A 19,925-nucleotide genomic window follows, 5' to 3' on the forward strand; every position below is an offset into this window, starting at 1 on the left:
CTTAACAGCACTACAGTGCAATATTTGATGCCCCACCAAGTTGCTAATAACATAAGAACAGTCCCATTAAAATTGTATCTACAGTTATTTTCCAGGCAAAGGGATAAAAAAGAACAGAAGGTGCTTAGTATGTCAGACAGTCTGCCCCAATTTTCACCCGTCTCCTAAAGGTTAATACTACTGAGGTGGGTCCTCTGTCTTCTACAAACCCCTTCACAAACACAGCCCCATTCCCAGAGCAGTAGAAGTCTCTATGCTTCATGTCAGTGGTTCCTATGCCAAGACCATTATCATGGGTGTATGAAAGAAAAACAAAAAGTCTTCAGATCATCTTCACAAGTTAAGATGCTTCATCATGTCTATTGCTGTGAAACAAAAAAAAACCTACTTCAAGGAAAAAAATCAAGCGTTATGCACTGGAGAAGATCTCCAGGAAGCCTGCAAAGGGCAGAAAAGGCAACTGCAACTGTGGCGAGAGATGAAGCCCATGAAGCAGAGGGTGTCAATGATGAACTCCCAGTAACATCTGGCAAATAAGCTAATCTTTTGGGACTTTCCAATGTTGGCAGATAAGTGTGTTGTCCGTCCTTTCAAAGGCTGACCTCATTTCTATCCTTGGGTTAATGGCATGCAAAGCTCTCTGCTACACTTACTTTTTTCACTCTTCCCCCCACCCCCAACAGTTATTATTAAACACCAAACCACTTTGCCTATTGTTGTAGTTTGCATACAATTTAATTAAGAGTTTTCCCTCCAGGAATAATATTGACGGAGGTTTTGAAGGGTTGTTTTGTTTTTTAAGTGTACTGTAACTGCAGTATGCTAATTGCTTTGGTTTATGATACACAAATAGATAAAAGTATTCACCTACCTTGCATGCAAATAAACACTTGGATTTCCAAAGCAAAAGAAGAAAAAAAAAAGAGAGCATAAAAGATATCCTGGGGGAAACAACAACACAAGGCTGCTTAGCTTGACTTTCATACCAGAAGCAGTTAGGGGCTTTAACACGAGCTTTGAAAATTCTGCCAGCCCAAATTTTCCTTCTGGTTTATTATATAAAGTAATCACTAAACCAGAACTCTGCAAACCAACTTTATACATTTTATGGAAACGACTCTGCAATTCTGTATATTTAAAATAATTTTAAATTAAGGCAAATCTCGCTTTTTACTTTTTTTTGTTTTATAGTTAACATACAAGACAGCTTAAGACTTTCATTACATAGAAAAATGAGGCCATTAATAACTCAGCTACAAGCCATTAATTATTAACTTTCACCAATTTTTAATTACAATTTTTAAAGATTTTTTTTTCTTATTGGGAACTTCTCTTTCTTCAAAATGGCCAAAAAATCCTGAATCAAACCTTCAACCTTCACTGTTCTTAGTATAAGATAAAATCCTCCGGGGTAACAAATCTCTGCTGAGAACACTGGCAGCCCGCACGTCCCCTCAGGCAGTACTCAGCATTAGAAAGTCTTAGACATTAAAAACTGTTCTTTTCAGCCCTGACAAATCAAGGGCAGGCTGATTTGCAGCACTTTAAACTTTGTATGTGCAAAACTACTGGCAATCTCCAATACATACACCTTATCTTTAGACACTTACTTTCTCACCATCATATAACAAGTTTTACTAACAGCAGCTTAACGACCTATTTGGTGTGAGTTTCATTTGGATTTAGGCTTATCCATATGTTTTTTAGGAATACAAAGATGGAGTCATCCTACTGTTAAAATACCTTCATTAAAACAAGACGGTTTGAGTTTTGGAACCAGGCTAAAAAGCTGTTTCCAAATAATCCTTACTATTTGCATTGAATATAGCACAGCGCAATTGGACTTTAAAAGGGCAGTATGCGAGTAAAGCAGTAAGCAAGGCTTTGCTTGAACTAACTAGTAACTCAGAAAAAAAGATACACTTAGAGAAGCTGCAGATACTAAAACAAGAGTTTCTGTATTTTGGTGGCCCACTTACACATTACAACCAGCTCCTTCTGGAGATTTTTTGTCAGACTGGAGGCTTTCACCTTATCAAAACACTTAAAACTATGGACCAGAAAAACAATTCACAAAAGTTAACGGAAGCCTGGGGGGGGGGGGGGGGGGGGGGGGGGCAGGTATGTTAGCCTCAGTCTCCTGGAGTACCTGAAGCGACATCAGTAATCCCAGGACATGTCCAGTGCGGGTACCATCGACAAATGATGCCCTGCTGCAGGCAGAGCCCTCCCCAGGGCTCCTAAATCAGAAGCCACTACTGAGGCCTGGAGCCAAAAACGCCAGGAGAGGCAAGTGATGCGGGGGGCAGCCAGGCTCAGGGCCGAAGCCCCCTCCTCTCCCACCATTACACAGGCCAGCGGCACAGAGTCCCCCCGCGACACCGAAGCACTCCTTCCAGCTAGCACCAGAGCGAAGGCTGAGGACCGCCTGCCCTGGCAATTCAGGTATCCGACTTGGAAAGCGCACAGGACGGCCCACAAACTGCTTGGCAGACATGCAGAACAAAACAAAGAACCCGACCATTTTGCGCTGCTCCCCCCGCCCTGCCGCAGACCCCCCAGCTCGGCTCTGGCGTCTCTCTCTGCCTTGGATGCGTCCGCAACCCTTGGGTCAAGCTTCTCAACCATTAAAGGACTGGACCCAAGAGGCGGGCTAACTTTGATGAGAATCCAACACAGGCCTTCAAAGACTGTTGTACAAATATGTGCCTGCTCTGAGCACAAAAGCGGTGATCCCCATCTTCCCTGCACCTCGGGGCGGGGAGGGGAAGGCGGGAGTGCCCCAGAGGTACTCCCCAGCACTAACGAACGACACCCTACAAATACGTTTGATGCACGCGAGACACAAACGCAAGTCTGCCTCCCTCTCCGTACCCCAGAACAGCAGTTCAAACATCAGCACCTCAGCGGAGCCCCAGGACAGGCAGGGAGGTGCCGATGCCCGGGGCTGGGGCTGCCCTGGCTGCCCTGCTCCCTGGCTGGGGACGTGGGATGGGTCCTGCCCTGACACCCCCAGGAGCCCCCAGGGAGCCCCCAGCTCCCTCGGTGCCTGACGTATAGCTTCCCTGGTGGTCTCTGTTGGAGGGTTAAACAGCCCAAGGCACTTATGGGGAGGCTGCTCAGGTGCTGGTCTCTTGGGAGCACTCCCATGCCAAAGCAGCCTAGGGTTGGCCCCGAGGCTCTGCAACAAACGCAGACAGGTACAGCTTGTCTACTTCCATTTAAACAGACCTCAGGCCTTACGTCAAGGAATGAGACTTGGGATGCGGAGGTAAAGGGACATAAATGCTCCACTGCCAGTTGACAAGCAGGGGACATCTGAGGTGGGTTGCCACTCTGCTCTCGACCGACAGAGCTGTCGCAAAGCAAACTGCTACCAGTGGTTGAGCAGGGGGATGAGTCTGCTTTCCAGAATCAATTGAAACAGCACCCAACATTAGGCAAATGCACATGCAAACTATGGAAAACCCTCCCAGTAGCAGAGAGACAACAGAGACACCTGCTCGGCAGGCACTGAGGAGAGCTCTGCGCTGCAGGAGTGAGCCTGCGTACCTGTGTGCACATGCGTGCAAATCTGTGGGGTAGGTGGGAGTGTGCAAAGGGACACTTCTTTCCCTCCTAATGGGCTGCAAGTACCTCTCAGCAATACAAAAGTCTCCAGAACTCTTCTCAGAAGACCGCTGTATCACATGAAAAAATTCAGCCTTTCTGACTGATGGATTATTGCCTCCGTTAAGGAGGCAGTACATCAAAATGAAACAATTCCCAGCCAGTGACTAGCCACAAATTTCTGGCAGTGACCAATCCATAACTACAAACAAGAATATTAAGAATTGACACATATGAAAAAAAATATTACTTTTCCTAAAAAGAAGGAGGCAAAGCAAGGAGTAATTCTCCATAGGCTGTACATTCACAATCTGCGAACAACTCACAGCAACTTATAACATGCTGCAAGTGTAAAGCGGTGAAATTCAAACATCTCTAAAAACCACAGATTTGTAACTTGCGCTTATGTAAATACACAGCTTTCAAGCCTCAGCCATCCTGGCCATAGCTCTTCTGGGAAAAATGAGAAAATCTTGGCTGAGATTTTCAAGAGCAAGTGGTGATACTGAGCGCCTCCAGTTCTTAGGTGTCCAATCAGGAATACTTTAAAAGGCTTCATTTTCAACTCATGCTGCACACACCCTCTTCAAATCATATCCCTTTAGGGAATATTTATCTTAAAAAGTAAGCAAATAAGGAAAAGTCAGACATATACACATTATTTTGTTCATTCTTCTCTCAGTATTCTCTCTGACATGAAGACATAATACTGTACCAAAATTATAGACAAGACGCTAAAGAACACACATGTAAAGACTGATTTTTTTCTTTTTACAACAGAGCTTAATGATGCCCCAAATCATAATTAACTGCAAGGACCTTTAAGTATCTTATATCTGTAGTTTCACCTGAAAAATCCTAGCTTACATGATCCATCCCAAGTCATGCAAAGTTGGTGGCAAAGCCAGGAAATAAATACATATAAATTTATAGTTACAATGTACTGCTTAACTACAAGATCATTATTTTGGGACTGGACTGCATAGACTGATCTGTCTTTTTGCATTTTTAATTAACATAATTTATCTCATTTTGAACTAGGGTGCATAGAGTTATGAATAACGAATTCTTTGTATGAGAAGTTAAAATAGAATTTTAAAAAACTAAAAAGCTATCTCAATGTATAATTGCCTCAGTTTCTAAAAAAGAGGATTTCATATATAGGCTGTTTTGATGGCTGGTTTGATAGCAAGCATATGAATACATAATTCCTTTGTCCTCCCCACTGTAGGAACAGAAGATCACTGAGATTTGTACCAGGACAAAAAGTGAAAAAATACCCTTATTTTGAAAGTAATCAGAATGTAAGCATTAACTTTCCCTAATAGTACAGATACTATAACCCACTACACACGAAAAAAAAGCCATGATCTTTGCATACAGAATCACTAACCTTATTGTAATCTATATGCCTGTACAGCAAACATGCTATGGATGCCTTGCCTCTTCTGACCAGATCTACCTATACTTCAGACTACCTGTGCTATAGAGGTAACATAATCACAAAACAAAGGTGTAATTGAGGTGCCAGAATTCCCATGAAAGCAGATTTTACAGGTTAGTAATATCAGTGACTGCATCCGATACAGGGATTACAAGTGCGGGCTTCAGTGTCTGGAACTGCAGAGCACTTTTTGAAAGACACTTTCATCCTAAGCGCTTGACAGACCCTCTCGGTGCACTGTCTGTCTCCAATCAGGCACCTGAGGAGGGTCAGGAGTTCTCAGAAAGCCTATTACAGTAGGATACTTCTTTCCAAGTATATGCTAGCCATATGAAGGCCATTAGGTCTGTATACTCTAGATGTCATAATGTTGCATGACATACCATCCAATATTTTTACAGGTAAGGCTAGGTTTTCTTCACAGAGCGAGCTATTTATATGAACAGTTTTGGATACTGACTAATGCTTTTGCCTTTATCAATGCCACAAATAGCTTTTTGAATATTAATACCATTTGATTTTCTTTCAGGACAGTTAGTGGCAATTATAAATAGGTTCTACTATCTTCTCGTGTCAAAACAGACAAAGAAAATGCTTAACACCCATTTTGGCTGGATCATCCAAATAATACGATCCTTTGCATAATTCTGCAGAATATAAAATGTTTGGAGAGCATCACGAACAAATGGAATTACCATGAATCTCCTTCCCAGGACTACCATCCACCTCCTCTAGCAGACTCCTGTGCTACACTTCCCTCCTTCTCCGCTCATGTTCTCCTTTCTTACATACTATCTTGGTCTCACGTAAAGAAGCCTCTGACCTTGGACCATTCATTTGGCATTTACATAAACAACTTTTTATTTCATGCATTTTTGTACTACTTCATAGCATGCATGTGGCTCTAGTACACAATGTCTTGTGAATTTTTTGTTGTTATGGTGTTTAACAAAACGAGGTCCTTCTCCAAGGCACTTTGATGCCACACCAACACCTTTGGTATTGTCTTGGCTGTTGGCTCCTTTATGCAGGCAATGGTAACAAAAAAAGCAGCGAAATATCCCTACTCAGGAGAGAACATCTGGGCTAACTAACCAATCTAAAATACAAGGATCTCTCCTGGTGTCACTTCATGAATAACAAAAAAACATATGTTGAGATACAGGCTGCATCTGCTATTTGAAGTTAACCTGGAAAAAAATTTACTGGGCATTACCTCGGCAGTAACAAATATAGAAGAGCAGAGATAAATACATCGAAAGCATATTTCCTTTAATTAATTGTTTGTGAGGAGTATGCACATGTCTTGCTTCTAGCACCAATGCTTAACTCTTTAAGTAGACTCTACATTTTCCTTCACAGATTTCAATCTTAGGTGTATAAGGGAGCAAATGAATCACTTTGGTAGGTAAGTATCAGAGCAAAGGAAAAGAAAAAAGTTTCAGTCATTGTGGTCCTTCACACTAACAAGAAACTTTAGGAATGTACTTCATTTGTTCAAGCAAGTTCTTTCTATCTTCTTTTCTTAATGGCCTTCTCTGGCAAACTCATTCCCATTCTCCTATTTTCCTACTGAAAAAGAAAAGAGAAAAGAAACTGAAACCACAGTGAAAAATATATTTTAGGGAGAATGTTTGTGTGACAGAGTTTGGGGGAGAATTATGGAAATATTTGGGTTTCATCCTCAATGCAGTCTCTAGGCAATTTTATCATTCTAGATCAGCTCTTTTGTTCATGCACATGACACAACTGACAACAAAATCCATTTTGCAGGAGTTGACAGGGCAACATTAGTAAGCCCATCACAACTTCCAGATAGAGAACGCAGTCCTGCGACTCAAGGAGTGAAACCTCATAGTGGTGAAGATCCCCATTTCAAGATGTGTTAGAGAGGTCAAGCCCATTTCACTACTGGATATGACTCTATATTTGGGGGATGGGGAGGAAGCAAAGAAAATCACACTACATATATGCTGGCAAAAAATCCCTTCTTTCCTTCATCCATTTTCACAAAGCCTGTATAACTTGTGCTTTTTGATGGAAGGCTTTAATTGTGTGATAAATCATAGTTGGTAAAACAATTATTTCTAATTTAAATCAAATCCCTTTTGAAGGGCTTTACCAGAACAGTTCTGCCGGCAGATCACCAGTAAGCAAGCCTATATAGCAAGACTAGTTCAGGTACTTGCTGATAGAGCATGAATATGAAAACACATATCCACCATGGACTGTGATTTTACAGTAACTTTTAAAAAAGCATGGCTAGAATATTGCAAGACTACTCAGTTTGGTGTGTGAAAATCCCTTTGGTGTTTTCCAGTTAATAAGGATGAAAGGAAAAAAAAAAAAAAAAAGAACAGAACACGGGAAAAAAATTATAGGGCTGCATAGGCAGCCTTGAAGAAACATGGATTGAACAACCTTTGAAGTGCACAATTCTAAAATGAGATCATATGAGAAATTTTTAAAGCAATAAAAGTGAAGCCTCAGAAACAAGTGTAAGTTACAGCCTCAAGTGCTTTATCACAGCTTCATGAACCCTCTTCCATAAACCCTAGTTGTTTTAAAAGTTTATTTACTTCAAGGCAAAAATGGAATTGATTGTGGGGGCATGAAAGGGAGGGATCTATAGTTTCGCAGAGGTGTGTTGATAAATAAGGCCTGCACCTCATGACATCAAAATCATTACAGAAGGAGAATTGTCTCCTGCCAGCCTGCAAGGAAGCATTTTCCACTCAGGGATAAGTGCTTCTTACATGCTTCTTCAAGAAAACTCCTGCCCTCTGGAGAGCAAAGCCTTCAATTTAACAACATGCCTATAGGTATGTAAAATCACAAACTAACTTCTAAGTCTGTTGCCTCAAAAAGTTATGCCTGGGCTAATGGTACAGCTCTGCTCTGCCACACAAAATACCTGAGCTGATTCTGACGGAATGTGCCTGTTTACACGGCACAATGCAGAGCTGGGCAGAGATAACTAGCTCACATCGTGGAAGTAATATCAGCACAACATTGCTCTTGAGCTAATCAGCCATGTCTTTCAGTGGGGCTAACTAATCCATACACAAAACTCTGCTGATGTGTATACACATACTGCTTCCAGATAGAAATCTGCCCACCCATGCTAATCTGAGAGGTTTCTGTTTTGTATGACGCACACATAATCAACCTGACTTTAAGCATCTTCAGCATCTCCATCTCAGTCAATCATCCCAGACTTCCTCCATAATCAATGGAGAGATAGGCACATGAACACTATCCACTTGACACAGACGTCCATATCGGGAAGAAAGGAATCATCAGCTAGAATTGCAAATTTCCCTTTACTGACTCTGAAAGAAGCCTGGAGGATTAGCTCAGACATCATGTAGATGCCTGTATGTGGTCAGAAAAACCCATTCCTCCACACCCAAAGCTACCACAGCTGTCTGAGCTAGGATAATGCTGGCTGCCTGCCCGTACAGTGCCTTTAAACCTATGGATGGCAGCACACTGAAAAAAACCCGCATGACACTGTTGCTGTTCATATTCTTAAGGCAGAAATTAGAGAGAAAGTGATAGGTTAAGAAAGTGTCCAAGATGCATCACTTTTTTTTTTTTTTTTTTTTTTTTTGCAAGTAGATTGTGTTTTGCTGCCACCAGCAGAAGGCTGGCTCCAAACTCTGCACTTCATTCACATGGCACCTCCTGCCTCCAGGACCAGCTGGAATTAGCAAGAGGAAATATCCCACACCATCCCAGGGGAAAGGAGTGCTTTGCCCTGCACATGATGACCTGCCTGATCATGTAAGAACAGCTCTCCAGCTGAGTACGTGCAGACCTTCCTTAGGTGGAAACCAACTGTGATGCAGGACCCCGAGCAGGGTGGGGTATCTCATGCTATGGGGGCAATTCAGCGCAGAGACTAAGCCACTGAAAAAAAGGTGTGTTTTCTCATCCTTCTTTCCCCAAACTCCATCTGTATTCAAATAATAGCTGTAAAAGATACCACTTTAGATATCAATCGAGTTTGTATGCTACTGCATACAGAAGTTACTTTTAAATAGATTTAAATTATAATGTTATCAATATAACTTGTGTTGGGAAGCTGTAACAAATCTGTAGCACTTAATTTCTGTTTCCAGCCTTGTGGTTTGGCTGCCACCAGGTTCTTTAAGACCCAAATTTTGTACCCTATACATGCAACTATTTGTTATGTAGTTTTAAAGTAACCCGCAGGAGCCCTGGGAAGAAATACAGCTAGGCAGCTGGAGGGGAGAAATTGTTCAGCTCTGAGACTTGCTCAGAGCCATTTAGAGATCTGTCCCGATTTTACAAATGAGATAAGAAGTACAGATTTTAAAATTATACAAATGCTGAACCATTTGTTTTGGAAGATTTAGGAAAATGAAGCCTTTAAATTCAATTCTTCAAGTTATAAAAGACTCCATCTGGGGCAGTTGTTATGGTAGGTTGACTTCATCCTCTAAGGCAACTTTCCCTCTCTATGCCTAAACCCTGTAACACCCTGCAAGCCCCAAGGGCACCCCTGCAGCAGTCTTCAGAGAAAGAAAGACAGAGAGAGAAAGTTGTCCTTGGATTTATTTAGCGAGAAGGAGGCCAAATCTGAGACAGGGAAAAAGGTTTGCATAGAGTCAGAGCTCTCGTGGATTTGTAAAATCATCCACGCACATGGAATGTATTGAACCTTGAACCTAAACTAAGGTCAAGCAAGTTTAGGGCTCGATACAGATGTTTCACAGAACTCTGGTAAATGAAGGTGAATGTTACTGTTAAAGCTAGAGAAAAAAACAAGCTATAAAAATGGTTGGTCGATTGTTTATTTTTCTTTTCAGTCCATTGTCGAGTTTACTTTGTCCCCCTTAAGCCCAGCACTGGTATTTCCTGCATCTGGGTGATGACAGCAATCTCTTATACACCACATAAAACAGATTTAGAAGTTTGAAAGCCACTCCTGGCCTGGTTTCTCCCCGGAAATATATCCCTCCAGCACAATGGAATATTTGCATTTTCCTCATTTGTCTTTAATTTATAAAAATACTAATTGCCCTCTGGTGTACAAAAAAAAAAAAAAAAAAAATTCATTGTAAGTGAAGTACCAACCCCTTCATAACCAGTGAGAGAGCTTTTGAACCAAGATTACTTTTTTAAAATTAAGTTACAGAACAATGTAACTGAGAAAGAGAAGTCCCTCAAGGAAAATTAACATAATGACTTTTAAAAAAGATACTATGATCACTTGTTTTTAGCCAATTACTTTTCCTCCCTTTGCATGAATGTGTTTGAAACGGTGCTCAGAAAAGGGGCCAAGACCTTCCAAGTGTTCAATGCCATGACAGAGTGTAGGCCAATATGGAAGAAATCCCCTTTCCAAGCAAGTTCTGACTAACGGCGATAATATTATTGGCTTTGAATCTGGAATGAGTCTCAAGATTTGGCAAATGCAGGAGAAATGCAAGTTTGGAAATAATTTGGAAAAGTTAAAAACTTTTAGGAGATCCACAGTAAAATAATGCTGTAATAACAATAATAAGCACTTCTCAGTTGCAAAGAGCTTAGCATATATAAGCTTCCAACATCAGAAAGTACAGAGGTGGTATTTTCTCTGTTCTACCGACAGGGCACATGAGCAAAGGGACTTCTGGGGAGAGATGGCATCAGTATCAGAACAAATTAAAACAAGAGATGATGGGCCATGAAGTCTTGCGTTCAGAAGAGATAAAAGTGAGACAGGCTTCAAAGCTAAAAATTTAAGGACGGACAAGTTTGCAGAGAAGACGGGAGTAGTATCAGTATTTTTGGTCTTCCCAAGCTAACTACATGAGTAAGGGGGTTGCAGGATTAGCACACCTGCTTCTGTAAATCAGCTTTAAAGCTGGTTACTTGCTTTGTTTTCTCCACGTTCCTGCTGAAGTCCCAGGAATCCTAGTTCCAGTTCCCCACTGGTTTGCACCTTGGGTAATCATTAGTGCCTCGATTCATCAAAGCGCTCGATTGCATGCTTAAGTTTCACCACGCACAAGCGCTCTCAATTATCCATGGGTGGTTCAACCAGATTCAGTGGATTAACTATGCTACAGACAGAGAAACACTGTACCTGGTGCTACACAGAGCCTGTGAGGTTCTGGCAGGGCTCTGAGGTCAGGCTGGTGGTTCAAATGCCGCTCCTGCTTGAGCTATTATCATGAGACCAATGCGGACTAGTTTGCGCCATATCAAATTTACCGCTGTAGGACTCAGAGCACCAGCAAACATAGTCCAAAGACACCTGAGTAGCTCTGCCACAGCCAGGTCTGCATCGGCGTGGTTCACCATGGGTCATGCAGACCTGGACTGCCCTGAGCTAAATCAGCACAGCATCCCTGCACCAGGCCATCCAGGGCATACCCGGTGTGTAGGGTACCCCCATGCACCTGTAGGCCAGGAGATGAAGAGCAGTTCATTCCCATTAACTTTATTAAAACTGCCCACAAGTTCAGAAGGTTAAAGAGGTATTAGGTAGCATTTTGCATTGACAAAAGTAGCAGGCTATTTTTTATTTTTTAAACGTTTCACTTTAGAAACAGAATCCTCCAGCATCAATAACCGGCACCCAACATACTAAAAACATGGCAGTAACCAGCCTAGTGGGATATTTGCAAGGTAGAGAGTTAAAAACAAAGACACATGCAGCTTTTAGAAACAGAGAGTACTGGCAACATGAAGGGATTCAGACTAGCAAAAAAGTTAAATTTTCAGACAAAATGCACTGCACAGTCATAGGAGCAAGATCTAAATTTGTACGAGTTTTTAAAAGCTTTACTACTTCATTGTCCCATCGTTCTCCCAGCCTAACAGTGAAGAGTATAGGGAAGAAATAGACAAAAAGTGACTGAGAAGATTACGTTTAAAATGCTGGAAATATTGGATAAAATCATAAATTGTGTACAGTGAGTTCTGTGACCTCAAATAAAATGATACTGTAGAAAAAAAGAGTCAACCTGATGACATGAGACATTAAGAAGGAATAGATACTTGCATTAGAGAACGAAGAATGTGGCCATCCACTTCAAGTTTAGAGAGACAAAAATCATTATTTAGGGCAAGAGCATTTGTAGAACGATCAATAGAAGGAAACAAATTTAACACAAGGTAAATATCTGCAAACAACACAGGCAGCTGAATTACACAGGGAAAGGATCAAAACAATGACAAGTTCTAGTGAAGATTAAGTACGTAGAGACACGTTTGAAGAATTTAGAGGGCAGAACAAAGACAGACTAACTGAGATTGCTGGCACACTGATCCTGTGCACAGGATCTGGAAAGCATCAGGAAAGGCTGAAAGAAAAAAAAAATGCACAGACTATGGACAACTGTGGGAAACAGAACTGCTTTATATACTAATGCCGCAGTAATCCCGGGGAGGGGGTTAAGTGAGTAGTTCATGTAGTTGCATGGGCAGTGATTGAGGACAGAAAAATTCCCTATAAGAGGAGAATATATGACATGTAACTTAAGCAAAGACTGTCTCTGTACAAATACTATACAAGAAAACTATCAGCTATTATCTGCAACTGTGCCACTGGATCAAACAACTAGCTAGATTCCAGCTGGGTTGTGGAGCCAGCTGCAACACGATCACTGCAATTGTGATGAGCAGCAATATTAGATGGGAGAAATGTGACCGAGTGCTGGTGATGCACGGTGCTGCCAGTAAGAACATCATGAAGCAAAAGATGCTATCATTTGGCATTTATAGTAGATGACTCACAGGAGTACCACCCACCGCTGGGCAATGGGACAGAGCAAGACACTGATTTGAATGCAATACAACACCACAACTCCTTCATTTAATATCCTGAGGATGAATAGTCACTGTGGGTCACGCAGTGCTCTGGCTGAACACATAGGTTAAGTTTCAAAGACAAGAGCACCTAGAAAACAAAGTAGACCCAAGGAAAAACAAGCTAAAATGCAGAGGTTTTTATGCTTTAGGAAAGCTGCTGAATCCAGCAACCTTGCAAAAAGGCACTGTACCTGTAGAAACTAGTAAAGACTCGATCAGCTGCCTTAGCAAAAAAGAGAAATAATAAAAAAAAAAAAATCAGAGGATATACACCAATTCAAAAATGCTGAGAAAAAAAGCATAGCAAAGAGTTCAAAACCCATTAGCACCAGCTGAGGCAATACTACCAAGATACATCCAGGGCATCTTTGTTTATGGTGATAAAAGTAGGTCTGGCACATTGCCACATCTATTGGTTACCAAATAGAAACACCAAGGGCACCAGCCTTGCCTACTGTAAATTGGACCAGACATGAGAAGAGACTCATGTCTTAGTGTTGCTCTCATTGTAGAAGAAGACGTTAAGGAAGAGGCATTTTGGGACTGTAAGAACTGGTTTCAGTTATTCGCAAACAGAAGTGGAGTAGGAGGCTGAAAACTGGTAAGCTGAAATGGAAAAGCAATACGACTTCCTGCTTTGGACATGGGGACTCAATGCTAAATCCTAAGAAATCCAAAACCTCCAAGAAACACCCAGACACAAGTGGGTAGAGTATTTGACCATCATTCCAGATTTGATATGCATCAGCAACGTGATGCTTGCACTTAGTTAATATCCAGCAATGCACAGGGGGTGAGGGGTGGTGGGGAGCCTGGAAGTTAAAGCCCGGAGAGTGAAAATAGGCAAAGGCGGCTGTGAGATACCAGCTTTAAGGCACTACAAGCATGAGGAGCAGCCAGAGCAAAAACTTCAACAGGGAAGCCCAGGAACAAAGCTAGCCACCCAAAGACTTCTGTTAGTAATGCCTAGCAGATACATTAAAAAAAAAAAAGAGTATGTCAAATTGAGAAGGATCTAGCAGCGAAGACGGACTAGAGCAATCCCAGCAGTTCAATCCCAAGGCGTGAATGGGTGCCTGATCACCAGTCATAAGTAAGCAACAACACAGCCTCCCCAGATAAACAAAAAAAACCCCCAAACCCACCTGTGAGATCACCCAAGTGACTACAGCTCATGCATACATTTTATGTGCACCTGGATTTAATGACAGCCAAAGCTGCAGGACTCCTGTAAATAGTTATTCTCACTAAAAGTAGCTTCCCTTAGCAACACTGTGTCCACTCACATTAATGCCCAGAATATTGTACATGAAATACCCACATGCTCTGGAGTGGCCACTGCCCCTTCACAGCAGGAGCCTCTTTCCTGTTTCCCAGAAGTATGTTTTGTATTAAAGGGGAGAGCTATAAAACAAGAGGTTTTCTCTCACAGTTGTCCTTGTTGTGGCCAAATGTGTTACCATCATAGACCGACTAGTAACTGGGAAATCAATGACAAATACTGCAACCGTTGCTCTCCTGTACATACTGTACTCTATGTACTTGTTTACATACTGTACTTGTTGGTACTCATTTGTTTACATACTTTTGTATGTAAACAAATCTATTTCCTATAGTAAAATTGCTAATTATATCTTTTCTTGTGCATTGCTAGAATATAAAGTTTCTTAAATGTGTCAATTTAAGGGTCCTGCACTATACTGGGAGGTATCACTATGCAGTGCCTGTGTTACTAGTGTGTATGGTAGTACATGCCGTGAAAAGAAAATGATGCAGAGCAACTAAATAGCCACCTATAAAAGCACTCACTACAATTGCAAAAAGTTTTTCATAGACAGAAATCTGGCCTACAGCAGCCGTACATAGGTCCGAAGCCAATTCTTTTCACCGACTGAGCGCTTACAGCCCCAGCTGACCACAGTGAGAGTGGTGTACGCAGCACACAGTACCTTCAATTTTCAATCATGTGCCCGGCTTCACTGTGAACTCTCGCATTCAGAGCTAACAAATTTCCATGTATACTGAGTAAGTAACATTATGCATATGCATGTATGTACTTTTGGTAGTCTGCTACAATGTCAGATACATATTCCATGTTCAAACTGGGCGTAGTAATAAAATATGCAGAATTACTTCACTAAAAAAATTAAACTCCCCTTGTCTCACTAGGAAAAATTTTCCATCATTTTCAGCATGGGCCAGCTGTTAGGATTGTAATTAGACTAAAATGTAGATGTTACATGCTTCAGAACAGCAGTAATGCAAACGCCAGCACTGCAGTCATAGGCTGACTCCGGTGAGCCCTCTTTGCAGGAAGCCGGGACTGTACCTCACTGGAGGTCCTTCAGAGAAAGGCTTCCAACATGGAGCAAGTGGGTGGTGGATTTACAAACTACAATCTCTTGACATGAATGAATAACGTGACTTTACACTGGTGAAGAATATGACCTCCTCTGTATTCCACATATTTCTCCCTCCCTCTTCTACAGAGCTGAACCCTGCAAGCAGACTGGAGTAACTGCAGCAGGTAATTACGAGTTATTATTGTTGCTTTAGAGTGTGCAGCTATTCAGTAAATTAGCATGTGATATTAACTAAACCTATTCATTTGAAGAACACAAGAATCAGCCTCAAAGTAGCAATTAACAAATTATTCCTGAACAGGTGTCACTTAAAAAGTAAGTCAGGCTATCATTTTTTTCTAATTCACCAGTAAAACGCAGACTTCTTCCATACAATAAACACAATTTAAGCAGATGGTATGTTTTCAAAAGGCACAAGACTTATACTTCAATAAATCAATGTTGTTGGATGTGAAGCCTTACTCTGATAGTCAGCAGAAATTGTGGAGCGTCTCCTTAAGATTTAGGAATGATTTACTACGATGCTGAGAGAACAAGCCCAGGATCTAAATCTTGCCGATTAAACTCCATGCAATCCTGGGGGGAAAAAAAAAAACCAAAAAAAAACCCCCAAAAAAACAAAAAAAAAAAACCCCAGAGCTCTTGTTTGTCTATACAAAATGATCACTGACACCTCTGATGCTCTGTTTTTTCAAAGAGCAGCAAGCTATCACAAAAATATTGGGATCCCTGTTAATGTATGCAGCGTTTTTAATGCCCCATGGCAGAAACACAGTAATTCATTGCCTTTTAATCTCGATCTTGCAAACTCTCGGTTCCCCGCGCAGCTCCCCTGCTCTTCAGAGAGATTTACACACGTCTGACTTCGAGTCCCTTGAGTTATTGCACGCTTGCATATATGAAACAAGCCGACAGCTTAAAGATTTTGCTTGAGACCAAACACTGCTGCAGAAAGCATAGACGGAACGGATGTAAAATTTACGTAGGAGAAAACCGCTCCGAGGTCCTAAAATTAACTCAATAGCTTGCTTTACAAGCCACATTTCACTGGGTTTCAGGTTTGTTCGGGTTTTTTTTCCCCGAGAGCTTTTTCGCAGCAGGTAACGTTCGCCTGCGAAACGGCGTCGATCGATTTTTGCGCGTGTGCTCGCCTATGCACCGCGGCCTCTGGCAGGCGCCGCGGGCGCGCCCGCAACCCCCCGGCAGCGAGCGAAGCCGCCCCGCCGGCTGCGCGGCCACCGCCGCTGCGCGGGCGGGGCCGGCGGAGCCCCGCCCCCGGCCCCGCCCCGCGGCCCCCGCCCGCGGCCCCGCCGCCAGGCGCGGGCTGGCAGCAGCCTCTGCTGGCGAGCGGGCGCACGGAGGCGGCCCGGCCCGGCCCGGCCCGGCCCGGCCCGGCGTTTAAGGCCGAGTCGGGCTACCCGAACCGCGGCCGAGCGTCTTTGCGCCTGGGGGGAGTTACCCGGCCTTAAGGTACTGGCAAAAGCACGCTCGCGATGGCGGGGAGCAGGACTTCGCTTCGAAGCGCTAGGATTTTCTTCCTTCTGACTGTTCAGAAAAGGACAACGCCAGAAGTGCCCCTAGGTTTTCAAACTCCCGTCTAAAGAAACCTGTAAAAAGCAACCAAAAACCATGTTTAGCGATGTGAAGCGCGGGCAGATGCACAGACCCTGCAGTCACTCTTAAAAAGCCCAGATAGCAAAGACGACAAACCCGGACTTCACTGGGTAGACTGCAACAAATTACAACATAGGCGTATTAGTTTGGCTTGGCTTGGTTTGGTTTTGTACACAAACCACAAAACTGAGAAGAAAAGCCCTCACACAGAGGAAGAGAAGATGCGCTCCTATCAGTTTGAGGCGGAAAATAGCACTGGAGCCCACTGGAAGTTGCTGGAAAGCAAACCCAATCCCTAACACCAACATACTCACTTGCTGTCTTAATTTGCTGGTAAAAGAGCTGCTGAGTAAAGCTCATTTTCCAATTGATGTGATTAGTATAAACAATTTTAGCCTTCATTAACCACTATGTTTAGTTTTTCATGAGAGTATTTTTCCAAGCCTTTGGAAAGGCAGAAATTACAAGCATCTTAGAGCAGAGTCCCAGCACAACAGCAGAAACAGCAGCAATCTGATTTAATACCACGCCAATTTACTGCAAGATTTTTTATCCAGCTGGCACAGGAGAATCACCTAACCTGAATAATTTATTCCATAAGAAAGCACAATCGCTACACAACCAGGTAAAGAGAACGTTAAAAAATTAAATGCGCTTAATCATCTTGAAAGTAAATTTGTTCTAATAGGCAAAAAGTTAAAAGTATAAACAAAAGTATTATATTGTAAGTAGTGCAACAATGTTTACAGCCAGAAAAGAACTTGTCTTTTGACACGAAACACCTTCACTGACTTACTGATTGATCTGAACTCGTTTTTCCGTTTGCTTTGAAATTAAAGCCAACGTTGTTTTGGAGTATTCTTTTCACGATAAGAAAACCTACCTTATCTTATGGCAAATGAACTTTATCCTGGAGATGTGGGAAGGGCTGAGAACATCACTGATTAGGAAATACCACATTTCCGCACTTTCACCCTTCTTCCAATTCACCTGGGGCCGTTTCCTCCAAATTTTTTTCAGCAGCCTTAAGAGACAGAGCACAGGAGGCCACCAGAAGACGCTGCTCTAGGAGCACAGAGCGGCTCTCCTTGTGAGCATGGCCTGCCAGAAAGGAAAATCCCATCTATCTTCCAAACTGGGTCCAGCTCATGGAGAAGGAATATTCACCCACCTACCACAACTCCTACCACCACTGAATACCTCCGGAAACCTGCAAACACCCCTTCTGCTCTAGTAAGCTGGTGTTTCCTGTTAGAAACACTGTAGCACACCATGTTTAGACATAATTTTGATGACCCTAGATTTGGGGGAATTCCCTGATATACCTGCCACAGCTCGTGCTTACACAGGGAGCCCAGGCAGACCACTTAGCCAGAATGTTACAGGAAAGGGCAGGGCAAGGGATTTGCCTTCCCCCTATCCAGCAGGTACCAGCGAAGGGAGGACAGATGCATCCTCTTCAGTAGGAGTCAAATGAGTGGCAAGAGCTAACACAGCCCAAACCCTTCATGAAGAGCCTCAGCTCCCAGCAGGTCCCAGCTTTCTGCTCCAGCTGATGCAAATGGAGCACATGGTCAACCACTACCTGAAAAAACCATACCCACAGTGACAAGCAAGCCCCCAGCTAGGCCAAGCAGACCTCTTGTTTCCAAGTCTGAAGCAAAACTTACAATGAAAGCAAAAATTTTGGACAGAAAGCCCTGTAGCGGCTCTTTCTTGGTCTCCTCATAGGTACATGTGGAGGGGAGGCAGTGAGCTGTGAGTTTCTCAACTACTAGCAGATTCGCAGCTGTAACTTCACCCGCATAAAGTTGACCATCACACAGGTACCTTATAGAAAATCTAAAATGTATTTATAGTTAACTGAATTCTCCCAACCAGGCTATGCACAAACAAAAGTTAACAGTCAAGGGAATTCATCTTCTCGGTCACCAGACCCACAAGGATTCACTGGGCCTTTTCCTTTTTTCTTTTAACTCCTCTAAACTTCTTTGACCTTTACTTACCACTCCAAGTACTCACTCTCTCTGTATTTATAGCTTCACAGTCTTCTACACTTAATAAGGGGTTTGGTAGTTGAGCAGAGAGACTTTCCAGCCACCAGATTGGGGGCTGGACGCAAAGCTGGGTGCCACCTAGAACTTGGCTAAGGGAACTGCCAAGCAGGAGTTTGGTTTTAAGTGATAGCTTGCCCATCGTGCAGAGGCTTCTGTCTTGTCTCAGGCAAACCATAAAATCCATGCAAACCCGCCTTACAGCATTAATGCAATAAGAATGGGACACATACTGTTTCTAACACTGATAATATTTGAAGATCTTGAGTAAAAGGAAGCATGAAAGCAGATGTGAAGAGAAAGGAAGAGACAGCATCACCTTTTTTTCTCCCACACTACATGCTCTGCTTTTTTTTTTTTTTTTTTTGCAATTGTACGTGGAATTCCCCTTTAAGTCAGTGCAAGGTTTTACACTGATGAGCAGCAGGGCTTTTGTGGCTGGCTTGGAGGAAAAATAAAACAAACAAATGAAGCACATATACAAGCTTCTCTGACAGAATGTAAATCAGATGTTATTCATCAATTGTGAGTTATCATACCATAGTCAAAACAGGGTAGAGAGAGGAAAGTAATTCCTTTCTATTCTGCTAGTACCTTACTTTGGTGGCTAGAATTTAAAATGTGCAATTCCTAATACTAGGATTGTTGTACTAAACTTGTATTAAGACTTAGGTTTACTGTAGAAGGTCAGTAGTTTCTAGCAGGGATGGATTCCACCTGTGGAGGCTGACTTCATGGCTTTTTTCAGAGCCTCCACAAAACCCGAAGGCTTTGAGAAAGAAGCAGATTTCACCCCACTGTTGGCTAGCCTGACCCTGGCTCTACCCCACCTCCTGTTGCTGAAGCTCCCACTAGATAGGCTTCATCTTTCTCACTCCAAAAACAGACCAGAAAACTGGCTCCCAGCGCTTCCACCTCTCTATTAGTAAGGATTTGTTTATCCCGCTCCTGCTCTGCCATGTTGATGCATCCAGTCACCTTACAACCTCTCGGTCTCGTTCTCTGGGGTTCAGT

The 19,925-nt window shown here is 42.6% G+C and overlaps 1 protein-coding gene across 1 annotated transcript in view; it reads right to left on the reverse strand.

The window, feature by feature from the left end:
* Positions 1-17,165, reverse strand: part of CREB5 (cAMP responsive element binding protein 5) — a 240,021-nt gene extending 222,856 nt beyond the window's left edge. Inside the window, exon 1 of the mRNA XM_030010334.2 lies at positions 17,064-17,165. Within this exon, the coding sequence (XP_029866194.1) occupies positions 17,064-17,165 (102 nt within the window). The remainder of the gene's footprint in view (positions 1-17,063) is intronic.
* Positions 17,166-19,925: the final 2,760 nt, after the last annotated feature.

The sequence above is a fragment of the Aquila chrysaetos genome, chromosome 3 (genome assembly GCF_900496995.4).
Source record: "Aquila chrysaetos chrysaetos chromosome 3, bAquChr1.4, whole genome shotgun sequence".
Lineage (NCBI taxonomy): Eukaryota > Metazoa > Chordata > Aves > Accipitriformes > Accipitridae > Aquila > Aquila chrysaetos.